Genomic DNA, 27,075 nt, shown 5'->3' on the forward strand with positions numbered 1-27,075 from the left:
TAGCTTAATAGGGATTGCATTGAATCTATAGATTGCTTTGGGTAGAATAGCCATTTTGACAATATTGATTCTTCCAATCCATGAACACGGTATGTTTCTCCATCTGTTTGTGTCCTCTTTGATTTCTTTCATCAGTGTTTTATAGTTTTCTATGTATAGGTCTTTTGTTTCTTTAGGTAGATATACTCCTAAGTATTTTATTCTTTTTGTTGCAATGGTGAATGGTATTGTTTCCTTAATTTCTCTTTCTGTTTTTTCATTGTTAGTATATAGGAATGCAAGGGATTTCTGTGTGTTAATTTTATATCCTGCAACTTTACTATATTCATTGATTAGCTCTAGTAATTTTCTGGTAGAGTCTTTAGGGTTTTCTATGTAGAGGATCATGTCATCTGCAAACAGTGAGAGTTTCACTTCTTCTTTTCCTATCTGGATTCCTTTTACTTCTTTTTCTGCTTTGATTGCTGTGGCCAAAACTTCCAACACTATGTTGAATAGTAGTGGTGAGAGTGGGCACCCTTGTCTTGTTCCTGATTTCAGGGGAAATGCTTTCAATTTTTCACCATTGAGGGTGATGCTTGCTGTGGGTTTGTCATATATAGCTTTTATTATGTTGAGGTATGTTCCTTCTATTCCTGCTTTTTGGAGAGTTTTAATCATAAATGAGTGTTGAATTTTGTCAAAGGCTTTCTCTGCATCTATTGAGATAATCATATGGTTTTTATCTTTCAATTTGTTAATGTGGTGTATCACATTGATTGATTTGCGGATATTGAAGAATCCTTGCATTCCTGGGATAAAGCCCACTTGGTCGTGGTGTATGATTTTTTTAATATGTTGTTGGATTCTGTTTGCTAGAATTTTGTTAAGGATTTTTGCATCTATGTTCATCAGTGATATTGGCCTGTAGTTTTCTTTTTTTGTGGCATCTTTGTCTGGTTTTGGAATTAGGATGATGGTGGCCTCATAGAATGAGTTTGGAAGTTTACCTTCTTCTGCAATTTTCTGGAAGAGTTTGAGTAAGATAGGTGTTAGCTCTTCTCTAAATTTTTGGTAGAATTCAGCTGTGAAGCCATCTGGCCCTGGGCTTTTGTTTGCTGGAAGAATTTTGATGACAGTTTCGATTTCCTTGCCTGTGATGGGTCTGTTAAGATCTTCTATTTCTTCCTGGTTCAGTTTTGGAAAGTTATACTTTTGTAAGAATTTGTCCATTTCATTTATTTGTGGTAAGAATTTCTTGTTTAGTTCATTGATGTTAGAAAACATTCTGATTTTAGTCTTGTAAAATAAATTGAGACTTGCTTTAACTTAATATGGTAACTATTTTAATAAATTTCCAAATTTACTTGAGAATAACATGTATGCTATAGGTGATGGTTATAGAGTTTTATATATGTCTTTTAAGTAAATTTGGCTATTACTGTTGTTCAAATATTCTATAACCTTTCTTATTATTTTGTCCCACTTGTTCTAGCAATTACTGAGAGATTTGTTAAACATTCCAACTGTGATTGTGGATTTAGTTCTTTCAGTTTTGATTTCATATCCTTTAAAGTTACAAAGGTGTCTTTTTAATGAATTCATATATTCTATTTTACCATTATGAAATGTAAATCTCTTGGGTATTGCTTCTTGTCTTAAGATTTACTTTGTGTGATTAATGCAGTCATACTAGTTTCTTTCTTATGATTACTATTTCAATTACATATCTTTTCCATCCATTTATTTTCATACTTTTTAATCTTTTATTATACTATTTTATCTTTTATCTTTTTCTATCATTATTTTTATTATACTATTTTATCTTTTGTTCTATTTATATTTGAAGCATAATATGATTTTTTAAAATTAATTTAGTTTTTATTGAAGGATAATTGCTTTACAGAATTTTGCTGTTTTCTGTCAAACCTTAACATGAATCAGCCATAGGTATCATAATATGATTTTGTCTCAAAAGAAATTACAGTATGCATCCTTTAATCATAATAATCTACCCCGAATTGATATTTTACCACTTCATAGACTATATAAGGACCATATCAATTTAGCTTCATTTAATGTCTCCTTCCATAGTTTGTGCTGTTATCATATACTTTACTTTTACAAAAGTTTCAAACCTCAAAATGTATTATTGTTACTATTATCTAAGCATTCAATGATTTTAAATTGTTTCCTGTTTACATGTTTACTTACCTTTTGTGTTCTTCATTCTATTGTGCATATTCATGTTTTTGACAAGGTTTGTCTTCCTTCAGTTTGAAGAAGTCTGTTATTTCATGTTCCTTGTAGCATGAGTGTAGTGGTGATGAGTCTTTTGCTTGTTTTTTTTGTTGTTGTTTGTTTGTTTTTCTTGGTTTTGGTTTTTGTCTGCATTTGTCTTTTATTTATGTCTTTACTTAAAATTGTAGTTTAACTGAGTATAGAATTCTATGTTGGCACTTCTTTTTTTTAAATACCAGCACATCTGAATGTAATATGATTTTTTTTTTCTCCTGGCAGCCTTTTTCTTTATTTTCAGAATTTTGACCTTGATGTGTCTGTGGTTTTTTGTTTTTTGTTTTTTTTTAATATTCACCCTGCTCATAATTTTCTTGACTTCTTGAAGCTGTGGATTCATCTCTCTCATTGGTTACAGAAACCTGTCTTTTGCTTTTCCTTCAGAATTTTTGCTGTGTTATTCTGTATATTGTCTCTTTATGGGACTCTCATTACACATATTAGGTCATTGGACAGCATCTCACATACAGTTGGCCTTCTGTATTCACAGGTTCTGCATCTGTGAATTCAACCAACTGTAGGTTAAAATATTTGGAAAAAAATTCAGGAAGTTCCAGAAAGCAAAGCTTGAATTGGGCATGCTCCAGCAACTCCTTTCATAGCATTATGTTTGTAACTATTTATATGGCACTTACTTTGTATTATGTATTATAAGTAATCTAAAGCTGATTTAAAATATATAGGAGGATTTGTGTAGGTCATATGCAAATATTGCACCATTTTGTGTGAGGAACTTGAGCATCTACAGATTTTGATATCTGCAGGAGGTTCTGGAACCAGCCCCCATGGGTACTAAGGGACAGATTGTGTCTTTGATATTATGTTCTGTTTTCCTTCTCTCTCTCTCTCTCTGTCCTTCAGTTTGGATGATTTCTATTGATGTATCTTTGCTGAATTTAGTGTGCCAGTGAGGCTATCCAATCACTTCTTACATTTTTCAACTCAAGAATGTCCATTTGGCTTTTTTTCTCTATTAAAAGTTTGCATCTTTTATTCATTCTGTTTTTATCAATTTTATCTAATATGCATATAAGTTATTTTAAAATCCTTGTCTGTTAATTTTAACATCTGGATCATTTATGGACTTGCTTTTATTAATGATTTTTCCTTTTAATTGTGGATCACATTTTTCTGTTAGTTTGAATGTCCTATAATTTTCATTTATTCTACAGACATTGTTAAAAATCATCAAAATTGAACTGATACTATTTTGTTCAAAAGAAGGCATTTGTTTCTTATTTCAGGGTGCTAGGTCAAGAGGCTAATCTTTGAGGCAAAGAAAAGTTGAGCAAAAAGCAAAAACTCAACAGTGGGAACTGTATCAAACTTAAATGTTTCTGCACACCAAAAGAAATAATCAACAAAATGAAAAGGTCACCTACAGAATGGGAGAAAATTTTTGCAAACCATATGTAAGAGAAAGGGTTAATATCTAAAATTTGTAAAAAACTCATACAACTCCATAACACACATATAAATAAACAACTTGATTAAAAATGAACAGAGGGACTAAGTAGACAGTTTTCCAAAGAAGATATTCCAGTGGCCAACAGGTACATAGAAAGATGCTCAGCATCCCTAATCATTAGGGAAATTCAAATCAAGACCACAATGAGATATCACCTCACACTTGTTAGAATGGCTATTATCAAGAAGATAAGAGGTAAAAAGGATGGAGAGAAATGGGAACTCTTATAATCCATTGGTGGGAATATAATTTTGTTCCCACTAAATTTGTTTTCACTAAAGAAAACAATACAGAGTTTCCTCAAAAAATTAAAAATAGATCTACTATATGATCCAGCAATTCCATTTCTGAGTATTTACCCAAAGGAAATGGAAACAGGATATCAGAGATAAATGCACTCCCATGTTTATTGCAGCATAATTCTCACTAGCCAAGTTATGGAAGCAACCTAAGTGCCCATCAGTGGATGAGCGGGTAAAGATGATATGGGATATATATAAATATATATATATATATATAAATTTATATATATAAATTAGTCAGCCACGAGAAAGAAGGAGGTCCTGCTATTTGTGACAATGTGGATGGACCTTGAGGACATATGTGAGATAAGTCAGACAGAGAAAGACAAATTCTGTTTGATATCACTTAGATGTGGAATCCAAAAAAGACAGATGCATAACACAAAGAGTAAAATAGTGGTTACTAGGGCTGGGGTGTGGTGGACTAGGAGAAATACTGTTTAAGGGTACAGTCTTGTAACTAGAAGTAAATAAACCCTAGAGATCTAATGCTCAGTATAGTGAATATAGACAACAATATCATATTGTAATTATCAAACATTACTTAATTATCTCAATCTCAAGAAATGGGTGATTATGTGATATGATAAAGGAGCTAACTATTGCTAAAATGGCAATCATGTTAAATGCACAAAGGTATCAAGTCAACATTTTGTCTCCCTTAAATTTACACAATGTTATATGTCAAATATATTTCAACTAAAAATGAAGTAAAAAAAGAAAAAAGTTGAACTGAGGCTCAGGCTGCATTGCAGAGGGTTTGCTTTAGTTTACCTCTGGTTTCAAACACCTTGTGAGTGGTTATCTATTCAGTCTATTACAGGCCTCATTCTCTACTGGTATCTAGTCATTTCACGACTATAGAGAAGTGTTTCTGGTTTTCTGTCCATGGCTCTATCCTCCTATTCCACTACATACTCAACTAAAATTGCTGTTGGAGAGGCAGAAGTGAAGAGAACCAGGTCTGTGGGGCTCTTCTAGGCATCTCACTAGCCCACATGACATTAGAAAACTCCACTGGATTCTTGCAGAATCTCTATGCTTATTAGAGACCTCTCTACTCAGCTGTTTCTAGGCTTGACAAATGACCCCAACGTGGAAAGTGGCCACTTATCTCTGCTCACTTAGGAGCACTTTTCCCTCTCTGGTATAATTCCTTTTACATTACTTTTATCCATAGCTTTCTGATGTCTTAAAAAGTGTGATTATTTAGTTTATCATCTTTTTTTAGCTTTTATGATGAAAATATTGTCTATTTGACCTTCTTTCTCCAAACAAAAGTGGAACTCCTTACTTTTTAACTATTGTGTACTGCTATCTTTGGAATTCATTGTAGGATTGTTGTTTAATCAAAGCTTTATAACAAGAATCTTTTGGTATTTTAATAACTAAATCTTAGGTTGGGATGAAGAGTGACCTTTTTTTATGGATTTCCATTGCACAGTGAGATTTCTAGTTTCTAGTAACCCCCCTTTAAAAAAAGAAATACAAATATAAGTCATAAATATGTAAGTGAAGATATGATATTTTATATGTTGAATAGATAATGAAAGCAGTTGACTGTACCACTTTTAGTATAGCTGTTGTACTCCTGTTGCTCCTGAGTTTTCATAATGTTACCCTTTGACTTCGAAGTGACTTTTGAAGAGTGTGAGAGAAGATATTAGGCCTATAGAATGAAAAACTTTCATGAAGTTCTAAAGATGTCCTTGTTCAATAGTTAAAAATTTGAGTTTCATTAAACTGTGTCCATTACCTAAATACTAACATTGGATTGTTGTAAATGAACCTATTAGGCCAGTCGTCAGTGTTCTGTCTGAAGTTGTAATTTTATTTTACACTAATCAATATGGAAATGATTGATGAAATTGTGGTCTAGTGAAATCAGAGTGAACTTTTAGAAGTTTTAAAGTATCCAACAGGCTAATTTGTTGAAGTATTATATTCTAAGATATTAATAATTTATGAAAACTTAAGGATATATTTGTTTATGATTATCACTACATAATAATTTCAGCTTAGTACTATTTTTATTACCATATTTTAGTGAAAGTTTTTTCAAGAGTTTGCCATGATCCTTTATTTCTCATTTGATCTGAACAATCTTTGTTAAATAGTTTTTGGAATCTTTACAATACATGAAGACTAATGAACTTGGAAAAATTCTGGAGTCCATTAGTGATCATGATTTTAATTAAATTTTTTTTTTTTTAAGGAGGAAGACATTTTGGATCTTCTGGAACAATGTGAAATTGATGATGAAAAGCTAATGGGCAAAACTACCAAGTCTCGAGGACCAAAGGTACCTTCTCCCTTACTTCCTATCAAAGTAGACTCTTCTATGGACAGTTGATTTTCTTTTCACTTTTCTGACTCTACAAATTACTGATGCCACTTTCAAGAAACTTTGTGGACTATGTTTCCAGTGAAGATAGAATTAGATGACATTGTCTTGTATTTAGGAGAAGCTTCATTTTGTTAGTTTATCTCATTTTCTGATTCTATCCTGAATCAAGTGAAAGCCCTATGAGTCAGGGTCAAATGAGACCTAGAACTGGTACCATCATTATATACTCAGTATTAAGTTTTCCATATATCTCCAGATGTATAATTTTCAGAGATGTGTAGCATTTTAGATAAGACAAATCATGACTCTAGAGATACTAATGAGGAGCCCCATCTTTTCCTAGCCCTCCTATATTAAGTTTGTGTGAGGTAAAACAGTTAAAGTTTCTAAGAATACATAGAAAGTGATCATGCTGGCAAAAATAGGCAAGTGTTTGCTTTACCTTCATCTGCTCTGTGCTTCATTCATGTGTTCTTTTCATGTCAAAGGCTTTGCAAGTAAAGTGTGAAATTTGAATTCCTAACATCTTGAAAAGAGTTTTCATTCTGCTTTTTTTCACTTTACATTTCAGCAGTACTAAAACTATCACTTCATCCTGACAGATATCCTGCTCTGTCATGCGTTCATGATTTTTCTTACATGCCTGCTTACTAAAAAAAATAATTGATTCACTGCTTGATTGATTAGAGACCCCCTCCTCATCCAGTTGCTGCTGTGAAATCTTCCCCCATGCCTCTTATTAGACCTGGATCTTCTGTCCTTTCCTTCTATTGCTGTACCACAAATGACACTTTTGTAAAACAGTTGTGACAAAAGATTGTATGTGTATTTGCCTTCATATGAGCTTGTGAGTCCCTTGAAGGTAGGAGGTGTATTTCATCTTTACACCTCTAGCACTGAATATAGCATGTGGCCCTTAGTAGGTTCTCAAAACCATTAGTTAAGTTTGTTGAATGTGTCCACAGGGACCTTGTTGACTAGTGGAAGGGCAGATAGGTGAACCAAAAACCAGGGTATATTGCGGCAAGTACTGCAATTAAGAGAGTGAAAAGTGCTACAGCAACATAGAGAAGAAAGGGATTGGTGGACTATGGATGGCTTCATAAAGGAAGCACCATTTGAACTGCATCTTGAGTAGTTCCCTAAACATTCAAGAAGGGTAGGAGGACATTTAGGGTCAGGCGAACATTAAAGGCAAAGACATGGAGGTATAACACTGCATACGGTATTGGAAAAACGACAAGGAATTTGGTATGACTCAAGTGAGAGAGTCTTGGAGAGTAAATGAGTACAAGACAAATCTGGTGACAGATACGTATCTGGTGAAGACCAGAAACATGGATGTCAGGTGTTGTTCTTTTGAATTAGGTGTTCTATATTAAAGAACTGTAGAAGATGTTGGTAATTCCTTTGGAACAAATATATTTTTAGAGTATGAGTAAAAATGAACACCTTCATCTTATTGCTTCATTTTGGAAAATATAGGGAAGTTTCTAAACTTTGTATATTAATTATTTAGCAGTTTAGCAAACCAGATGTGAGGCAACCTGGGTGCACAAATATTTGTGGAAGATTTGCAAATGTAAAGACTCTAAGTCACCCTTCTGCTGTCTTATAATTTTGTTTAGCTTTGTGAAAAAAGGCTTATCATCCAAATAAAAATATTACCTCCAAGAGGACAGAATTCACACTGTGTATTTCTCAACCCCTCTTATTCCAGGCAAATAGTAGGGGCTAACAGTGGTGGCACTAGTGGTAAAAAACCCACCTGCCAATGAAGGAGACATAAGAGACACACGTTCAATCTCTGGGTTGGGAAGACGCCCTGGAAAAGGGAATGGCAACCCACTCCAGCATTCTTGCCTGGGGAATCCCATGCACAGAGGGGCCTGACAGGCTATAGTCCACAGGGTTGCAAGGAGTCAGACACGACTAAAGCGACTTGGCGCATAGTATAGTGCAACAATGTATTTCTTGAAATGAAAAAATTGATTAATTCCTGTAGTTATTAACACTAGAAATATTTCAAAGTACTGGAAGTTGCATAATCAATCTGAAATAAAAGTACTTTTACAACTTCTAACATCCTATACACCGAGGGTCTGGAGTATGCCAAATTTCAAAATGGCCTTTCCTTTTGAGAGGGATGTTATCACACACCAAATATTGATTTCCAATGTATTCACTGGTAGAATAATTGAAGGTAATCAAGGTTAAATGAAACTGGTACTAGGAGAAACAAAGTTTCAATTATTTGAGAATATAAGAAATATTGATTTGCTATTAAATACATAAATGTGGGCTTAGTCGCTCAGTTGTATATACATAAATAATATCACATAAAGTATTATCATTGTTCTTCAGTCAGGTAGAATGTATTTGGTATTTGTTTTGTTATTCTTTATACCATTTATATATTTTTAATATGCAACCCAGTTCATAATACAGTTGGACATAAAAATGAATGGTACAGTTTGTGTTAGAACTCAATACCAGTTTACAAATTTCATTTTGTAGTTAAGGCACTCTTTGGAGTTTATTTTCTATGACTTCTTATTCATTACTGCTTGAACAATGTATTTTTAACTAGTCCCAAATACATGTATGAAACAAAGATTTAGCTGTCCATTTCTGTTTGCGATTCTTCATAGACTCAAATAACTCATTATGTAGGCAAGTTCCTTAAGAAATTTTAAAGCTCTTTGCCTACTTGAAGGAAGGTACTACTAGCAAGCCTCATTGTGCCAATTTTTTTTTCTGGGTATGCTAGACTTCTGAAGAAACATCCTTTCTCTAGAATTCATATTCCCCAAGACTATCAAAGTGTTTGATGATTGTGTTACTGGTAAATGTTTTTCTGTGTATCTCTTTGAACATTATTAGCTCTCAGTAAATATTAGACTATCAAAAGAAGAACATATCTTAAACACAAGTTGGTACTTTAGGGTATTAAATTAATTCCCTGCTTTGTTTATTTCTCATCCTTTGCTAAGACAGTGACTTTAAGACTGTGCTTTGGCTTACTATGTATTCTAGGCACTTTGTGAAATGCTTTTTCTTTCTTCATCTTTCCATCCTACACTGCTACATGAGAGGACATACCTCATTTCCATGAAATCCCAGGGTAGCCAAGGATTTTATTACAGTGTATGCTAACATCAAAACATTTTTGTTTGATTTAACAGAGAATGAGAAACTAGTATACAATTACAGGAACCTTCCCTAGCAGGAATAAGAGGCATATAGAGTGTGTAATTGTCTCTTAAAATGACTAAGTTACAAAACTGTCCAACTCTACTTGGTTGTGCATGTTCTTTGTGAAGTGAAGATGTCCCACTTCCCTTATGTTTTATTCTTTCAGCTGTCATCACTGGAAACACATTGACTGGGGGATTCAGTGACAAATGATTCTGATAGAGATGCTGGAACATGATATCATGGCATTTTGAATCTTTACAAACTTACCCATCTACATAGCATTTAATATCTAAAAAAATTATGTAATACTGAAATTTTCATATCTCCTTTTAAAATGTGGTGTGGGCAATGAAAAGCAATGTTGTTCCATTATGACCAGATACTATGTGTCGGAGGTAGGAATCCTCCAAGAAAAGACATGACCAATTTGGAACATGGAAAATTAACTAAAAATTTTGTTTCTTAAAGTGTCCATAATGAAGTTAGACATGTGAGGAATATCTTGCTTCTTGTTGCACATTATTCAAGTGGATAGGCTCATAGACTGTTTTAAGATGTGGCCTGTTTTGTTTATAGTGAATTATCTTACTTATAATGGCTTATCGGACTATTGCTTTCTTATTTTATTTTTTGCCTCTTTTGCTTCTCTTTTTCTTCCTTCTCTCTCCTCCTCCTTTCTCTCTCACAAACACACACGCACACATACACATATACACATTTATTGAGTGATTTTGAACATTTTGTTGGTCAGCCTCTAAGTTGAGTCTGACTCTTTGCAACCCCAGTGGACTGCAGCACACCAGGCTTCCCTGTCCTTCACTATCTCCCGCAGTTTGCTCAAACTCATGTCCATTTAGTTGGTGATGCCATCCAACCATCTCATCCTCTGTCTCCCCCTTCTCTTCCTGCCGTCAATCTTTCCCAGCATCAAGGTCTTTTCCAGTGAGTCAGCTCTTCACATCAGGTGGCCAAAGTATTGGAGCTTCAGCTTCAGCATCAGTCCTTCAATTGTATATTTAGGGTTGATTTCCTTTAGGATTGACTGGTTTGATCTCCTTGCAGTCCAAGGGACTCTCACGAGTCTTCTCCAACACCACAGTTCGAAAGCATCAGTTCTTCAGTACTCAGCCTTCTTTATAATCCAACTCTCACATCCATACATGACTACTGGAAAAACCATAGTTTTGACTATATGGACCTTTGTCAGCAAAGTGATGTCTCTGCTTTTTAATACACTGTCTAGCTTTATCATGGCTTTTCTTCCAAGTAGCAAGTGTCTTTTTTTTTTTTTTGCAAGTGTCTTTTAATTTCATATCTGCAATGATTTTGAAATCCATGAAAATAAAATCTGCCACCTTTTCCACTTTTCCCTCATCTATTTGCCAAGTGGGAAACTGGAAATACTACACTAATCATGTGCATAAGACTTTCTGAATTCTAACAAAATAAACATTTCCTTCCATCTTAGCCTTTGTCTTCCATGCCTGAGAGTACCGAGATAATGAAAAGACAGAAGTACTACAGCAGTGACAGCAGCTATGGCAGTAGCAACAGCTCTTCAGAATCTGACGAAAATGAAAAAGACGAGTACCAAGATAAGAAAAGAGAAAAGCAAGTTACGTATAATCTTAAACAGTCCAACCACTACAAGTTAATCCAGCCATCCAGTAAGTTAAATTCTTCTAGCTTAGTTGTTATATGAAGAAGTGTGAAACTGAAATAACTCAATAAAAGACCTTGGGCCAAATGAACCCTTGTGTGTGAGGAGACCTAGATTCTACCCCACTTCCTTCCCCCACCAGACCTCAGTTAGGTCTGGATCCCACAATCCCTTTCGGGGTCTGCAAATGGAAAACAAAAGGAGTTTGACTTAAGGATCTCTGTAGTCTTTTGTTCCATATTTCAAAGTCTTCGTTGAGTCCTAAATTTCTGCATGAGTCTGAAACTGTGCCTCATGGTTATCTGCTGATGGCATTCTCTTTTAAGCCCCAATATTCTCTCATTCCATTCCCCACTCTGTCATTCATTTTGTTTTATATTCTCCCCTATTTTAAAAAATGTGTGTATCTCTCTAGGTATTTGACTTGAACCTATCTGTGAGCCACACAATTGTGAAATAGTTGAAGTTTTGTTCCCTCCCATTTTCATCATGGGTAAGCACTTCAGTCAGGACTTTGGTGTATGGGAAGTATTCAGGAGAAGATCCAACTAGCTTCTCTGTCTCCTTCTTTCCTGCTGCCTTTTTCTGCTTTCTTCCTTTCTTTATTCCCCCATTTTCTCTCTCTTTCATTCCTTTTTCAATCCCAAATGGCCAGTGTTGTGTCTGTGATTCTTCTTTCATCCCCAGATGTCCGGCGTGGTATTGGTGTTGCCCAGGCTCAGTCGGATACCTGTTCCTGATATTGTCTCTGATGCAGGACTTTTCTTAACCTCTGTCGCTCATCTCTCTAGACTGCCTTGTCCTCCACTGTCCCAGAGCTCCACAGAGTTCAATCGCTCCATAAACACATTTCTGAGCCTCTGTTGCTCTGTCTCCAGCAATGGTTTAATATGGTAGTGTCCTGATAAACTCAGCCTTCCATACTTATGGGAAAAATGCATGAGCAATGCAGAATTAATATATGAAGATTTTTTGTCTCTTTTCACTTCCTTTATTTGAAAGTCTATTTTATCTGATATGAGTATTGCGACTCCTGCTTTCTTTTGGTCTCCGTTTGCATGAAATATTTTTTTCCAGCCCTTCACTTTTAGTCTGTATGTGTCTCTTGTTTTGAGGTGGGTCTCTTGTAGACAGCATATATAGGGGTCTTGTTTTTGTATCCATTCAGCCAATCTTTGTCTTTTGGTTGGGGCATTCAACCCATTTACATTTAGGGTAATTATTGATAGGTGTGGTCCCGTTGCCATTTACTTTGTTGTTTTGGGTTCACATTTATAAAACCTTTCTGCATTTCCTGTCTAGAGAAGATCCTTTAGCATTTGTTGAAGAGCTGGTTTGGTGGTGCTGAATTCTCTCAGCTTTTGCTTATCTGTAAAGCTTTTGAATTCTCCTTCATATCTGAATGAGATCCTTGCTGGATACAGTAATCTAGGTTGTAGGTTATTCTCTTTCATTACTTTCAGTACGTCCTGCCATTCCCTTCTGGCCTGGAGGGTTTCTATTGATAGATCAGCTGTTATCCTTATGGGAATCCCTTTGTGTGTTATTTGTTGTTTTTCCCTTGCTGCTTTTAATATTTGTTCTTTGTGTTTGATCTTTGTTAATTTGATTAATATGTGTCTTGGGGTGTTTCGCCTTGGGTTTATCCTGTTTGGGACTCTCTGGGTTTCTTGGATTTGGGTGGCTATTTCCTTCCCCATTTTAGGGAAGTTTTCAGCTATTATCTCCTCGAGTATTTTCTCATGGCCCTTCTTTTTGTCTTCTTCTTCTGGAACTCGGATCAATCAAAAAAGAAGATATAACAATTATAAATATATATGCACCCAACATAGGAGCACCGCAATATGTATGGCAAACGCTAACAAGTATGAAAGAGGAAATTAATAGTAACACAATAATAGTGGGAGACTTTAATACCCCACTCTCAACTATGGATAGATCAACTAAACAGAAAATTAACAAGGAAACACAAACCTTAAATGACACAATGGACCAGCTAGACCTAATTGATATCTATAGGACATTTCACCCCAAAACAATCAACTTCACCTTTTTCTCAAGTGCACACGGAACATTCTCCAGAATAGATCACATCCTGGGCCATAAATCTGGTCTTGGAAAATTCAAAAAAATTGAAATCATTCCAGTCATCTTTTCTGACCACAGTGCAGTAAGATTAGATCTCAATTACAGGGAAAAAATTGTTAAAACTTCAAACATATGGAGGCTAAATAACACGCTTCTGAATAACCAACAAATCATAGAAGAAATCAAAAAAGAAATCAAAATATGTATAGAAATGAATGAAAATGAAAACACAACAACCCAAAACCTATGGGACACTGTAAAAGCAGTGCTAAGGGGAAGGTTCATAGCATTACAGGCTTACATCAAGAAACAGGAAAAAAACCAATTAAATAACCTAACTCTACACCTAAAGCAATTAGAGAAGGAAGAAATGAAGAACCCCAGAGTTAGCAGAAGGAAAGAAATCTTAAAAATCAGGGCAGAAATAAATGCAAAAGAAACTAAAGAGACCATAGCAAAAATCAACAAAGCTAAAAGCTGGTTTTTTGAAAAAATAAACAAAATTGACAAACCATTAGCAAGACTCATTAAGAAACAAAGAGAGAAAAACCAAATTAACAAAATTAGAAATGAAAATGGAGAGATCACAACAGACAACACTGAAATACAAAGGATCATAAATACTACCAGCAGCTCTATGCCAATAAAATGGACAACTTGGATGAAATGGACAAATTCTTAGAAAAGTATAACTTTCCAAAACTGAACCAGGAAGAAATAGAAGATCTTAACAGACCCATCACAAGCAAGGAAATCGAAACTGTCATCAAAAATCTTCCAGCAAACAAAAGCCCAGGACCAGATGGCTTCACAGCTGAATTCTACCAAAAATTTAGAGAAGAGCTAACACCTATCTTACTCAAACTCTTCCAGAAAATTGCAGAAGAAGGTAAGCTTCCAAACTCATTCTATGAGGCCACCATCACCCTAATTCCAAAACCAGACAAAGATGCCACAAAAAAAGAAAACTACAGGCCAATATCACTGATGAACATAGATGCAAAAATCCTTAACAAAATTCTAGCAAACAGAATCCAACAACATATTAAAAAAATCATACACCATGACCAAGTGGGCTTTATCCCAGGAATGCAAGGATTCTTTAATATCCGCAAATCAATCAATGTAATACACCACATTAACAAATTGAAAGATAAAAACCATATGATTATCTCAATAGATGCAGAGAAAGCCTTTGACAAAATTCAACACTCATTTATGATTAAAACTCTCCAAAAAGCAGGAATAGAAGGAACATACCTCAACATAATAAAAGCTATATATGACAAACCCACAGCAAGCATCACCCTCAATGGTGAAAAATTGAAGGCATTTCCCCTGAAATCAGGAACAAGACAAGGGTGCCCACTCTCACCACTACTATTCAACATAGTGTTGGAAGTGCTGGCCACAGCAATCAGAGCAGAAAAAGAAGTAAAAGGAATCCAGATAGGAAAAGAAGAAGTAAAACTCTCACTGTTTGCAGATGACATGATCCTCTACATAGAAAACCCTAAAGATTCTACCAGAAAATTACTAGAGCTAATCAATGAATATAGTAAAGTTGCAGGATATAAAATTAACACACAGAAATCCCTTGCATTCCTATATACTAACAATGAAAAAACAGACAGAGAAATTAAGGAAACAATACCATTCACCATTGCAACAAAAAGAATAAAATACTTAGGAGTATATCTACCTAAAGAAACAAAAGACCTATACATAGAAAACTATAAAACACTGATGAAAGAAATCAAAGAGGACACAAACAGATGGAGAAACATACCGTGTTCATGGATTGGAAGAATTAATATTGTCAAAATGGCTATTCTACCCAAAGCAGTCTATAGATTCAATGCAATCCCTATCAAGCTACCAACGGTATTTTTCACAGAACTAGACCAAATAATTTCACAATTTGTATGGAAATACAAAAAACCTCGAATAGCCAAAGTAATCTTGAGAAAGAAGAATGGAACTGGAGGAATCAACCTGCCTGACTTCAGACTCTACTACAAAGCCACAGTCATCAAGACAGTATGGTACTGGCACAAAGACAGAAATATAGATCAATGGAACAGAATAGAAAGCCCAGAGATAAATCCACGAACCTATGGACACCTTATCTTTGACAAAGGAGGCAAGGATATACAATGGAAAAAAGACAACCTCTTTAACAAGTGGTGCTGGGAAAACTGGTCAACCACTTGTAAAAGAATGAAACTAGAACACTTTCTAACACCATACACAAAAATAAACTCAAAATGGATTAAAGATCTAAATGTAAGACCAGAAACTATAAAACTCCTAGAGGAGAACATAGGCAAAACACTCTCCGACATAAATCAAAGCAAGATCCTCTATGACCCACCTCCCAGAATATTGGAAATAAAAGCAAAACTAAACAAATGGGACCTAATGAAACTTAAAAGCTTTTGCACTACAAAGGAAACTATAAGTAAGGTGAAAAGACAGCCCTCAGATTGGGAGAAAATAATAGCAAATGAAGAAACAGACAAAGGATTAATCTCAAAAATATACAAGCAACTCCTGCAGCTCAATTCCAGAAAAATAAATGACCCAATCAAAAAATGGGCCAAAGAACTAAACAGACACTTCTCCAAAGAAGACATACAGATGGCTAACAAACACATGAAAAGATGCTCAACATCACTCATTATTAGAGAAATGCAAATCAAAACCACAATGAGGTACCATTACACGCCAGCCAGGATGGCTGCTATCCAAAAGTCTACAAGCAATAAATGCTGGAGAGGGTGTGGAGAAAAGGGAACCCTCTTACACTGTTGGTGGGAATGCAAACTAGTACAGCCGCTATGGAAAACAGTGTGGAGATTTCTTAAAAAACTGGACATAGAACTGCCATATGACCCAGCAATCCCACTTCTGGGCATACACACTGAGGAAACCAGATCTGAAAGAGACATGTGCACCCCAATGTTCATCGCAGCACTGTTTATAATAGCCAGGACATGGAAGCAACCTAGATGCCCATCAGCAGATGAATGGATAAGGAAGCTGTGGTACATATACACCATGGAATATTACTCAGCCATTAAAAAGAATTCATTTGAACCAGTCCTAATGAGATGGATGAAGCTGGAGCCCATTATACAGAGTGAAGTAAGCCAGAAAGATAAAGAACATTACAGCATACTGACACATGTATATGGAATTTAGAAAGGTGATAACGATAACCCTATATGCAGAACAGAAAAAGAGACACAGAAATACAGAACAGACTTTTGAACTTTGTGGGAGAATGTGAGGGTGGGATATTTCAAAAGAACAGCATGTATACTATCTATGGTGAAACAGATCACCAGCCCAGGAGGGATGCACGAGACAAGTGCTCCGGCCTGGTGCACTGGGAAGACCCAGAGGAATCGGGTGGAGAGGGAGGTGGGAGGGGGGATCGGGATTGGGAATACATGTAAATCCATGGCTGATTCATATCAATGTATGACAAAACCCACTGGAAAAAAATAATAATAATAATAAAAAAAAAATTAAAAAAAAAATATATGAAGATTTTTAATGATGTTTCTTTTACTTTCAAATTATTCCATAAAAATACTTCCTGTCTTTGAGAGCTTATATGTTTTGAGGGGAAATAGCGTATTATATTTCATTTTTTATTCACTCTTTTAATGTATATTTATTGAGTACCTGTTTCAGAGTTTGTAAGCTCTTTTATCCATTATTTCCTTTATCTTAAAGACTCCTTAAGTACTTTCAGTGTGTCTCTGTGTAAGTATGGCTCTGGTTCTCTTTTGGAAGCTGACATTGTTCTGCCCAGATTTAATCGGTTTTGGAGCCCCTTTCCTATTGGCTAATGTGTATATCCCTAACAGCAAGAACTGACAGAGGGTGGAGCAGGGATGAGGAAAACTACTAGGACTCTTGCACTCAGATTCTTTTTTCTTCTAAGACCAGTAGTTTTAATAAATTGAGATTAGACAAAGAGTGTACTAAAAATGTTTTTAAGTATAAATTCACATTTTAAAGCTTGTCTAATTCAATTAATATCTGTCTCCTTATTAGTTGTATTTTGTTTTCATAGCCATTAAGAATTTCAGCGACAGTTTCAATTTCTTATGTTCTCTTTTTAATCTTACACTAAGGAATGTTATAGCCACAAGCCTTCCTTGAATTTTCTCTCCAAAGAGATGTTGATAACTGAGGATAAAAATTCAGTTTATGTACAACGCTTTCTATTGTAGAGGGTTAATATAGGAAATTTAAACTCGTTACAGTACCAGAGGATATATTTTGATTTGATATATGGTAGTCCTATGCAAAACTATATGAAGTATTTTTTCTCAGATAATTTATGCATGAAAGTTTCAACCATTTTTTGTTAGTCTACCTAAATATCATTGACATATCTAACTACTTTGTTAATCTGTCTGAATTCTAATGTATGCAGAAGAAAAATGAAAATCTCTTGTGATTCAAGAGAAAGTTGTTTTCCGTCTGCAGCTATAATCAGATGATACATATCCAAACCATCATCATAAGCCCTTGAAGAAAGCAGGGCCAAGGTGTACGTATTAGTACATGCTTATGAGTATTTACTAGAAGAAGATTGACCAATGGCGTGTTTTCCACACAGCCCTTTTTAGAAGTGCCATTCTTTCAAAACTAGTGTGACTTTCAGACGGAGATTAACAGTAGGAACAAATGGAAGCTTTTTTTGTTTGTTTGACATCTTTTATAGCTTGAATGAGTATACTTTTTTATACTCTGCAGAACTAAATAGGACTATTAGACTTATCATCAATTCAAAATATCCTTTAGAAATACGTCTCTGTAAGGCTCAAGTCCATTGCCTTTATAAAGGTTTACATTTTTTTCAACAGCTAATTAAGAGAAATATTTGGGTATTGAATTTGCCTTCATGTGAGTTTTATGAAATTATTTAATTAATGAAGAGTGATATATTTCTGAAGCAGAGAGAAAATATACAACAGAGGGTATATAGAACATATGTGCTAGAAAAGTTATAGATGTTGATAGTATCAAATAACATTCTATTTCTTTGTGTCAGGCATTAAAATTTGTCAGGAATAATTGGTTTTCCCTATAAATGTTCTCAATTTGCACAAGCGTAGAAGATATTCTATGATTTTTCCTAGTTGTTCTGATAACCATCGTTGATCCAGACATTGTTTCTTCATTTAAGTATTTTACTATGGTAATTTAAATCTAATTTTTAAAATTTGTCTGTCCTGTGAATAAGGACTTGTCTGTCTAGCACTACTCTTAAAATAACCAGCTATATAATCTTTGTTTTTTTCTGTTATATTATTATTATTGCAATAATTGCATCCTTCCTAGGTCACAGTGATAATCAACCCGCCCTCCAATGTTGAAACTGCAAGAGATGCGAGTTTAATCCCTGGGTTGGGAAGATCCTCTGGAGTAGGAAATGACAACCCACTCCAGTATTCTTGCCAGAAAAATTTTATGGACAGAGGAGCCTGGCAGGTTACAGTCCATGGGGTCGCAAGGAGTCGGATACGATTGAGCACACAATCACACATTATTATTATTTTATTTTCATGGGCCCTAAATTTGATAACATCAATTTATCCTGGCCATTCTCCCCTATTCATTTTCCCCTATGAATTCTGCTGTAAAATATTCTGTTTCTAACATCTGCAGAGATTCTAATAAGTGACCAGTCTATGTTATAGAAAAAGGGAGCATGCTGGCATTAAGTCAGGATGTAGAACTGAACTTGGCAATCTTCTTGTCATGTGAGTCTCTCTCTGAGTCTCCACATTTTAGAGATTTGTACTTCAGAGGGTTTCTGTGAGAACAAAGATAATAGTGTAACACCTAGCATGATGCCCGGTTTGTAGAATGTGTTCCATACATGTTAGCTTTCTGTTCTTCTGGTCCTTTTGTCAAGTTTCAAGAATAGAACACTAAAGTACTGTTTAAGTATTATTCTCACAAGAGCCATTCTTTATACACGACAGGAGTTCTGCACTATGTTCACTGTTTAAATTGAAGAAATAACTCTAAATGTATATTCTCATGATGATGCCGATGCTTTGACACTTCCTGCCAGCCTTCTAGGGCTTCTCTAGTGGCTCAGCAGTAAGGAACCTGCCTGCCAACTCAAGAGAGGTGGATTCGATCCCTGGGTTGGAAAGATCTGCTGGAGAAGGAAATGGCAACCCACTCCAGTGGTATAGCCTGGAAAATCCCATGGACAGAGGAGATCGGTGGACTATGGTCCATAGGGTCACAAAGAGTCAGACATGACTTAGCAACTAAAACAACAAGAAGTCACCCTGCTAATCATTAGTTTGTATAGATACAATACAGTGGAGGACGTCCACTAACTCTGCTACTGTGCGATCCCTTTTCTTCATCATCCACAGGCTCCATAAGGCGTTCAGTCAGTTGTCCTCGGTCCATCTCTTCTCAGTCACCATCTTGTGCAGACATCCGCCCCTTTTCTGCTCAACAAGTGATAACAGCATCCCGGCCGACTTCAGGGTCTCGGTCACATTCTTTAAACCGTGCCTCCTCCTACATGAGGCATCTGCCTCAAAGTAATGATGCCAGCTCCTCTGACTCTCTAATGGTAAGTCTTCTGTTTTGCTCCCCTGAGAGGAGCACTGTACTCAGGATTTAGGTGGCAGAGGGATTAGTGGGGAGGAGGATAGATTGAACATCAAATCCTTTCTTTTGTTCAACTCATGTCTCCTGGAATTTGGATTATTCCTCTTTCTTCACCTATAACCAAATATGGATTCTTAAAAGGCCAGCTTCACTTTATCACAAAACTTAAAGATGAACACTGAGAATATATTTATTTTCTGTTTGCTCATGGAGTAGGGTAAATTTGCATTGATTGTACAGTGTGTCTGAATTTGGGGAATTTTGTTTCATGGAAAATTTTCCTTAATGGGACTATTGATAAATAAGTTAAAAAATTAGCTATTGGTAAATTATCTTTAGAGCATTCTTCAGAATTTTTAGTAATGTTTTCTGTATATTAAATTTGCATACAGTATTTTTTTATATATATATATATATACATATATATAATATTTCTTTCTTTAGCATAAATCCTGGAGATTCAGTATTGAGGAAGTCAGTGAATTTTTTTGCAACCAAGTTTTCTAGTAAATGCTCAAATGTTGGGTTGACCAACAAGTTCAATCAGGTTTAAAACCCAAATGAACTTGTTGGCCAACTCAGTAGATACCTCCATGTACGTTCACATAGACCAATTTAATTTGTTTATTTAATGTGGATGTTGCTTCCAAAGGAAAGAGTCTGAAAAGTATAAGTGAATGAATTTCACTTGGTAACAAGTTTCTGTTTTTTTTTTTTTTTTTTTTTTTTTGCTAATTGAGAATTGCCTGAGATATATGTAGAAAATGAAACTTTTTTAAACACTCATATTTTTGTTTTGGTATTTAGAGCTACATAAAATGCAATTGTGTTGAAGCATGAAAGACACTCTTGGGAAATCATATCCATTTAATCCTAAGATTTTAATGCTAAGAACAAAGGCAAAAACATTATTTTTTTCCTTTTTCATCGTTATTTCAATTAAAAGCACATCATTTTTACCTAGAACTATCTTTTAGATTATGGTGACACAGTGAAATAAGACCCCCTCCAAATATCTGTATTCTTTCAAATTTAAGAGTGAGTCTTTGCGGAAACTGAGACCAAAAGAACAAGAAGATGATCTAACAAGTCAGACCTTATTTGTTCTCAAGGATATGAAGATCCGGTTTCCAGGAAAATCAGATGCAGAATCATTAATTCTGATAGAAGATGTGAGTATTTGATGTATATAAAATTCCAAGGAGCTCATACCTTTTTATTCTTCTTCTTAAAATATTAAAATTTGTTTCCTGATGTCATTATCTTCAATGACATCGTAAACTTGAATGACCTCCACAAGCTTTAGAAGAAGATACAGGGGTTATTTGAATTATTATGATTCATGAGCAATTAGATCATGTTTATAATCAGCAATGCAAAATATCTTTTAGTGTATAGTCCTATTTTAATGATGCTTCATCAAGTTGAAAATAATTAGTGTTAAATAGTTATTTGTTCTTAATGATTAAAGACACATCAAGTTAAGCTTGCTTCTATAAAGACTTTGAAAGATTTAATATGGAATGAGATAATAAGGAAAAGAGTGGGCCATGGGCATGAAGTAAATATTTGAATATGATACCTTGAATGGTATTAGTCGAATTTTGAAATGTTACCTTGTGTGTTTTCTTGCTACATATGCATTTGCGCCACCCAGTGGAACGTTCTAAAATGGCAGAGTCCTAAAATTCACATTAAAGTTTGTAACTTACTCCTGATTTAGAAAGAAGGTCCAAGATATTAAAATATTCGAGTGAAATAACATTTCTTCACTCAACGTTCTATTGATATTTCTTCATTGAAAACATCCTTTCAAATTGTCATTCTTAGATATCTAACTTCTCAGTAATAGAATGTTTTCTGGTTTCTGTTTTTGTTGTTGTTTTTCACCCGGAGAAAGCGCCATCTAGTGGCCAGTTGTAGGATAGCAACCACAGCCGTGCGGTTGGCTTTTTTTCACTTTATAGCAGCGGCGGCAGCAGCTCTTCAGAGAACTGAACTGCATGGAGGAGGAAAGGGCAGCCCACTGCAGTGTTCTTGCCTGGAGAACCCCAGGGACGGGGGAGCCTGGTGGGCTGCCGTCTATGGGGTCGCACAGAGTCGGACACGACGGAAGCGACTTAGCAGTTAGACCTATCTAAAGCACTGTCTAGAAACAAAACAAACCAAAAACAATAATAAAAAAAAGGCTTTTGTAGTTAAAAATCAATAATGGCATTTGTATTTTGTAATCATAACATAGTTATAACCCAAACCCCAAATATTATGCTTTGTGTTTGTTATATATACATTTTAAAAAGTGAAAATGGTATCTCGTTTACAAATGAGATGCTATTTGTTACATCAAGGGAGAAGGAAGAAAAATGAATTATTAGTTGTAAAACATTATGCCAGATATATTTCTATTGACATTGTTATCTTATTCAGTAGAGTAGAGCCTGTGTTTTCGCACTAGACATTTTATTTATATTTCTTAAGATGTAAGTTGTATACTACATTTTTCAGTCAGGTAGATGAAAAATTAGATAATCTGAGGGTAAAACTAAAGTTTGTGGATAACTGTGATTGTTCTGTAAAGAACATGTGTATAGGCTTATATAATTGATATAATATATTAGACATTAGATTAGTTACAGCATGTTTACTTATGCAGCAACTATTTTAATATGTTTGTTATAGTGTTTATAACTAGAATAAATATTCAGAAATTTTGCATATTTGCACCAAAAAATAAAAGGGAATAATAGAATCCTAATTATATATAGGCTATTTTCTAATGTGCTATTCAATATTTTGTTATTATGAATGATGTTGTAAACACAGTTCTTGGAATTAAAATGAAAAATCTATATTTTTGGATTCTTCCCAGTCCTTATATTCCTGGAGACGTTTGAGTTTCATTCATTAAAGGTTGTTTGCTTTTTACAGCAAGAAGAGAAAAACTTTAAATTTAGATAGCTTTTTTACCTTATGTTAAAAAAATCTTTGCACTCTTTTTTTTAATGAAAGTAGGCATCTTTTATTTCAAATAGTATAATAGTGTTTTCATTTCACAAATTAATTACATTAAATTTCTTAATATTTCTTCCCTCAAACAGATCATTGATAACTGGAAGTATCATAAAACAAAAGTGGCTTCATATTGGCTCATAAAATTGGACTCTGTAAAACAACGAAAAGTGAGTAATGGATACCCCAAAATAGGCTTTTGCTCTTTTGGATTATGTATTAAACTAGGACTGTTAAACCACATTCATAATCAAACTATACACATACTTATTTGTTTACTAGTTTCCTTTACAAACAGTTGTTATTCACTATGTTTCAGGTGCTGTTCTAGGTTCTGAGGATAAACAAGTGGATCAAAAAAAATTCCTATGGTCCCATGGAGCTTGTATTCTAGTTAAGGTGTTTGATAATAAATCAATATATAATAGAATGTATGTTGGTATTAAGAACTATGAAGAAAAATAAATCAGGATTAAAAATTGAGAGAAGATGACCTAAATGAAATGAGAAAAATACTATGCAGACATCTATCGCTACATTACATCAGACAGAGGGAAGAGCATATACAGAGGCCTAGGGTATAAGTTAGCCTGGTCTGCCCATGAGATGTAGGGGACATCATTTACTTCCTGACTGACAGGATAGTTGGTTTGTGCTGGTCAAGAGTGAGTGATGTGTTGGTGACAGGTGAATTTGAATAGATAAGCAGGGATCAGATCACAGCTTTACAGGTTGTGGAAATACTTCGGGTTTTATCCCAAGTGATGGAACACCACCAGAAATTTTTGAGCAGAGGAGTTACATAGTATGGTTTCTAATTTAGAGGGATCACGAGAGCTACTTGTGAAGAACAGAACTAGGGTAAGTGGAAAACGGCAGAACAGAGGTAGAGACCAGGTACTCTATGGTTTTTAGGGTAACTGAGCTGAGAACTGATGGTGGCTTAGCTAGGTTGATAACTGATTGAGTGTATGCTGCAGAAAGAACAGGGCTTCGTTTTCCCCATTGTTTTGTTTTGCTTTCGTTTTGAACATACTGAAGTTGATACATTGATTAAACATCTAATGCAGATGTTGAGTGTTTCATTCTATATATGAGTTCAGAGCTAAGGCTATATATGGAGATACAAAACTTAAGAGTCACTGTTAGAAAAGGCAGAGGAACCAGAGATCAAATTGCCAACATCCATTGGATCATTAAAAAAAACAAGAGAGTTCCGGAAAAACATCTATTTCTGCTTTATTGACTATGCCAAAGCCTTTGACTGTGTGGATCACAACAAACTGTGGAAAATTCTTCAAGAGATGGGAATACCAGACTACCTGACCTGCCTCCTGAGAAATCTGTATGCAGGTCAAGAAGCAACAGTTAGAACTGGACATGGAACAACAGACTGTTTCCAAATTGGGAAAAGAGTAACTCAAGGCTGTATATGTCACCATGATTAGTTAACTGATATGCAGAGTACATCATGCAAAATGCTGGGCTAGATGAAGCACAAGCTGGAATCAAGATTTCTGGGAGAAATATCAATAACCTCAGATATGCAGATGACACCACCCTTATGGCAGAAAGTGAAGAACTAAAGGGCCTCTTGATGAAAGTGAAAGAAGAGAAAGAAAAAGTTGGCTTAAAACTCAGCATTCAGAAAACTAAGATCATGGCATCTGATCCCATCACTTCATGCAAATAGATGGGGAAACAATGGAAACAGTGACAGACTTTATTTTGGGGGGCTCCAAAATCACTGCAGATGGTGACTGCAGCCATGAAATTAAAAGATGCTTGCTCCTTAGAAGAAAAGCTGTGACCAACCTAGACAGCATATTAAAAAGCAGAGACATTACTTTGCCAACAAAGGTCCATGTAATCGAAGCTATGGTTTTTCCAATAATCATGTATGGATGAGAGAGTTGGACTAAAAAGAAAGCCGAGTGCTGAAGAATTGATGCTTTTGCACTGTGTTGTTGGAGAAGACTCTTGAGAGTCCCTTGGACTGCAAGGAGATCCAACCAGTCCATCCTAAAGGAAATCAGTCCTGAATATTCATTGAAAGGACTGATGCTGAAGCTGCAACTCCAATACTTTGGCCACCTGATGCAAAGAACTGACTCATTGGAAAAGACCCTGATTCTGGAAAAGATTAAAGGCAGGAGGAGAAGGGGACGACAGAGGATGAGATGGTTGGATGGCATCACTGACTCAATGGACATGAACTTGAGTAAGCTCCAGGAGTTGGTAATGGACAGGGAAGCCTGGCGTGCTGCAGTCCATGGGGTCACAAAGAGTCAGACACAGCTGAGCAACTGAACTGAAGTGAACTGAAGATATTTAAGCCTTGGGACTAGATGAGATTACCTCAAGAGTAAGTGTGATTAGAAAAGAGGAGAGTTTTGAGGGCTGAGCCTAGGACCACTTCTATGTATAGAAATCAGAGAAATGGGATAAAGGGGTTAATTTAAGGGGACTGAGAAGGAGCAGCCAGTAAAGTCTGAAAAATCATGAGAACTGAGTTACCTTGACATCAGCTAATCACTTTAGGGATGGAGTGATCAACTGAGCTAGATGTTGCTGATGAGATTTATTACATGAGCACCATGACCTGACTGTTGCTTTTGATAACTTTGAGGATAGTGGTTACCAGCTGAGCTACCAGGGAAGGTTATAACAAATTCAGAGGAATGGTGCAGAGTAAAACTTGAGTGGAGGAGGTTCAAGAAATGGGAAAAAGTATGGCTAGTCCAGGCACTTTTTCAAGGAATTTTGCTGTAGAGGGAAAGGGGAAATGTAGTGGTAGCTGGAGTGGGATGTGGGTTAATGACAAGGTGTTTTTTGTTTGTTTTGTTTTTTAAAAAGATGCAGCTATTTACCATTGTTAGTTGCTGATGAGAAGGATCCAGAAGAGACAAATGGTACAGGAAAGAGTGATGATAGGAAATCCTTGAGTAAGTAATCTAGGAAGGTTTATCCTAACCAGGAGCATTTATTCTAATAGAAGGGAAGGTAGAGTCTGTGGCACTGTGGTAGAAAGATGTGAAAATTTTCTTCTGATGGGGAGGGGCTTTGGAAATTTGAGGAGATAGTACAGTATCTCACAGCGTAGGAGAAGGGAGTGGCCAACAGCCTGAGGGGCCCATAGATGGATTGCAACATTATTTTGGGGGAGCTGTACTATTTTAGTAGCTATAGTGAAGCTGTTGTATTCCTAAATAATGCAAACTATCACTTCCCCTTTCTGAAATGTATGGCTAATAAGGTGAAAGTTGACACTGATCATATGATGACTCTGAAATGAGGTACTTTCCTCTGAGTAAACTGAAACCATAATTAAGCATTAACTCATTCAACAAAGGACAACTTGGTGTCCTGTTATGTGCCAAGTGCTATCCAAGAGAGTGTAGCAAAGCTGGTAGCAGAGAGAGACTGAAAACGTTCTGTAAGGCCAGAATTCCTTTTCTCCGAGTCACTGACTGTATGTAGCCTTGATTCATTAAAATAGGAACCTTTTATTGGAATGTTGATCTTTTTGTAAGTACAATGTACTTTTTCTAACCTAGATGATAGATAAGTAAGTTGGTAATTAAAACAGATAGCCCAGAAGCAGATTAAAATATTCATAAGATATTACCACCTGATAAATATGACATTTCAAATCAATGGAGTAAAGATAAATTTTCCCATAAATGATACTAGAACAATTGATGATTTGTAAGAAAATTAAGTTGGAGCATTATCTCTCACCCTACGCAAAAATAAATTCCAGAAAATGCTGTTCTATTTTTTTATATGTGATATGATTGTACAGAGTGATCAAAAGATGTGTGTGTGTGATAGTAGTACTATTTATAAATTAGGTGAAACTATTTTGTGTTTTAAAGTTGTCATGCTCAATTGTGTTTATAAATTTCAAGTAGAAATATTTGACAAGCCAGTATAATAATAAGTTGCAAACTGTATTGAAAAAAATTTTAAAAGCTTTTACATGTTGATATTAAACTAAAGGGGTCTGAAAATTTGTCTCTTGGGTTGTAACATGCTAACCATTCATTGGAGTATCTGTTTG

General features: G+C 35.3%; 1 protein-coding gene across 6 annotated transcripts in view; it reads left to right on the top strand.

Moving 5' to 3' along the window:
- Positions 1-27,075, top strand: part of TTLL7 (tubulin tyrosine ligase like 7) — a 165,812-nt gene that overhangs the window by 101,722 nt on the left and 37,015 nt on the right. For all 6 annotated transcript variants that reach the window (XM_061121538.1, XM_061121540.1, XM_061121535.1 and 3 more), the window contains exons 14-18: positions 6,263-6,349; positions 11,061-11,259; positions 19,760-19,965; positions 21,041-21,175; positions 23,102-23,182. In XM_061121538.1, coding sequence (XP_060977521.1) covers positions 6,263-6,349; positions 11,061-11,259; positions 19,760-19,965; positions 21,041-21,175; positions 23,102-23,182 — 708 coding nt within the window. The remainder of the gene's footprint in view (positions 1-6,262; positions 6,350-11,060; positions 11,260-19,759; positions 19,966-21,040; positions 21,176-23,101; positions 23,183-27,075) is intronic.

The sequence above is a fragment of the Dama dama genome, chromosome 20 (assembly GCF_033118175.1).
Source record: "Dama dama isolate Ldn47 chromosome 20, ASM3311817v1, whole genome shotgun sequence".
In the NCBI taxonomy this organism is placed as follows: Eukaryota; Metazoa; Chordata; class Mammalia; order Artiodactyla; family Cervidae; genus Dama; species Dama dama.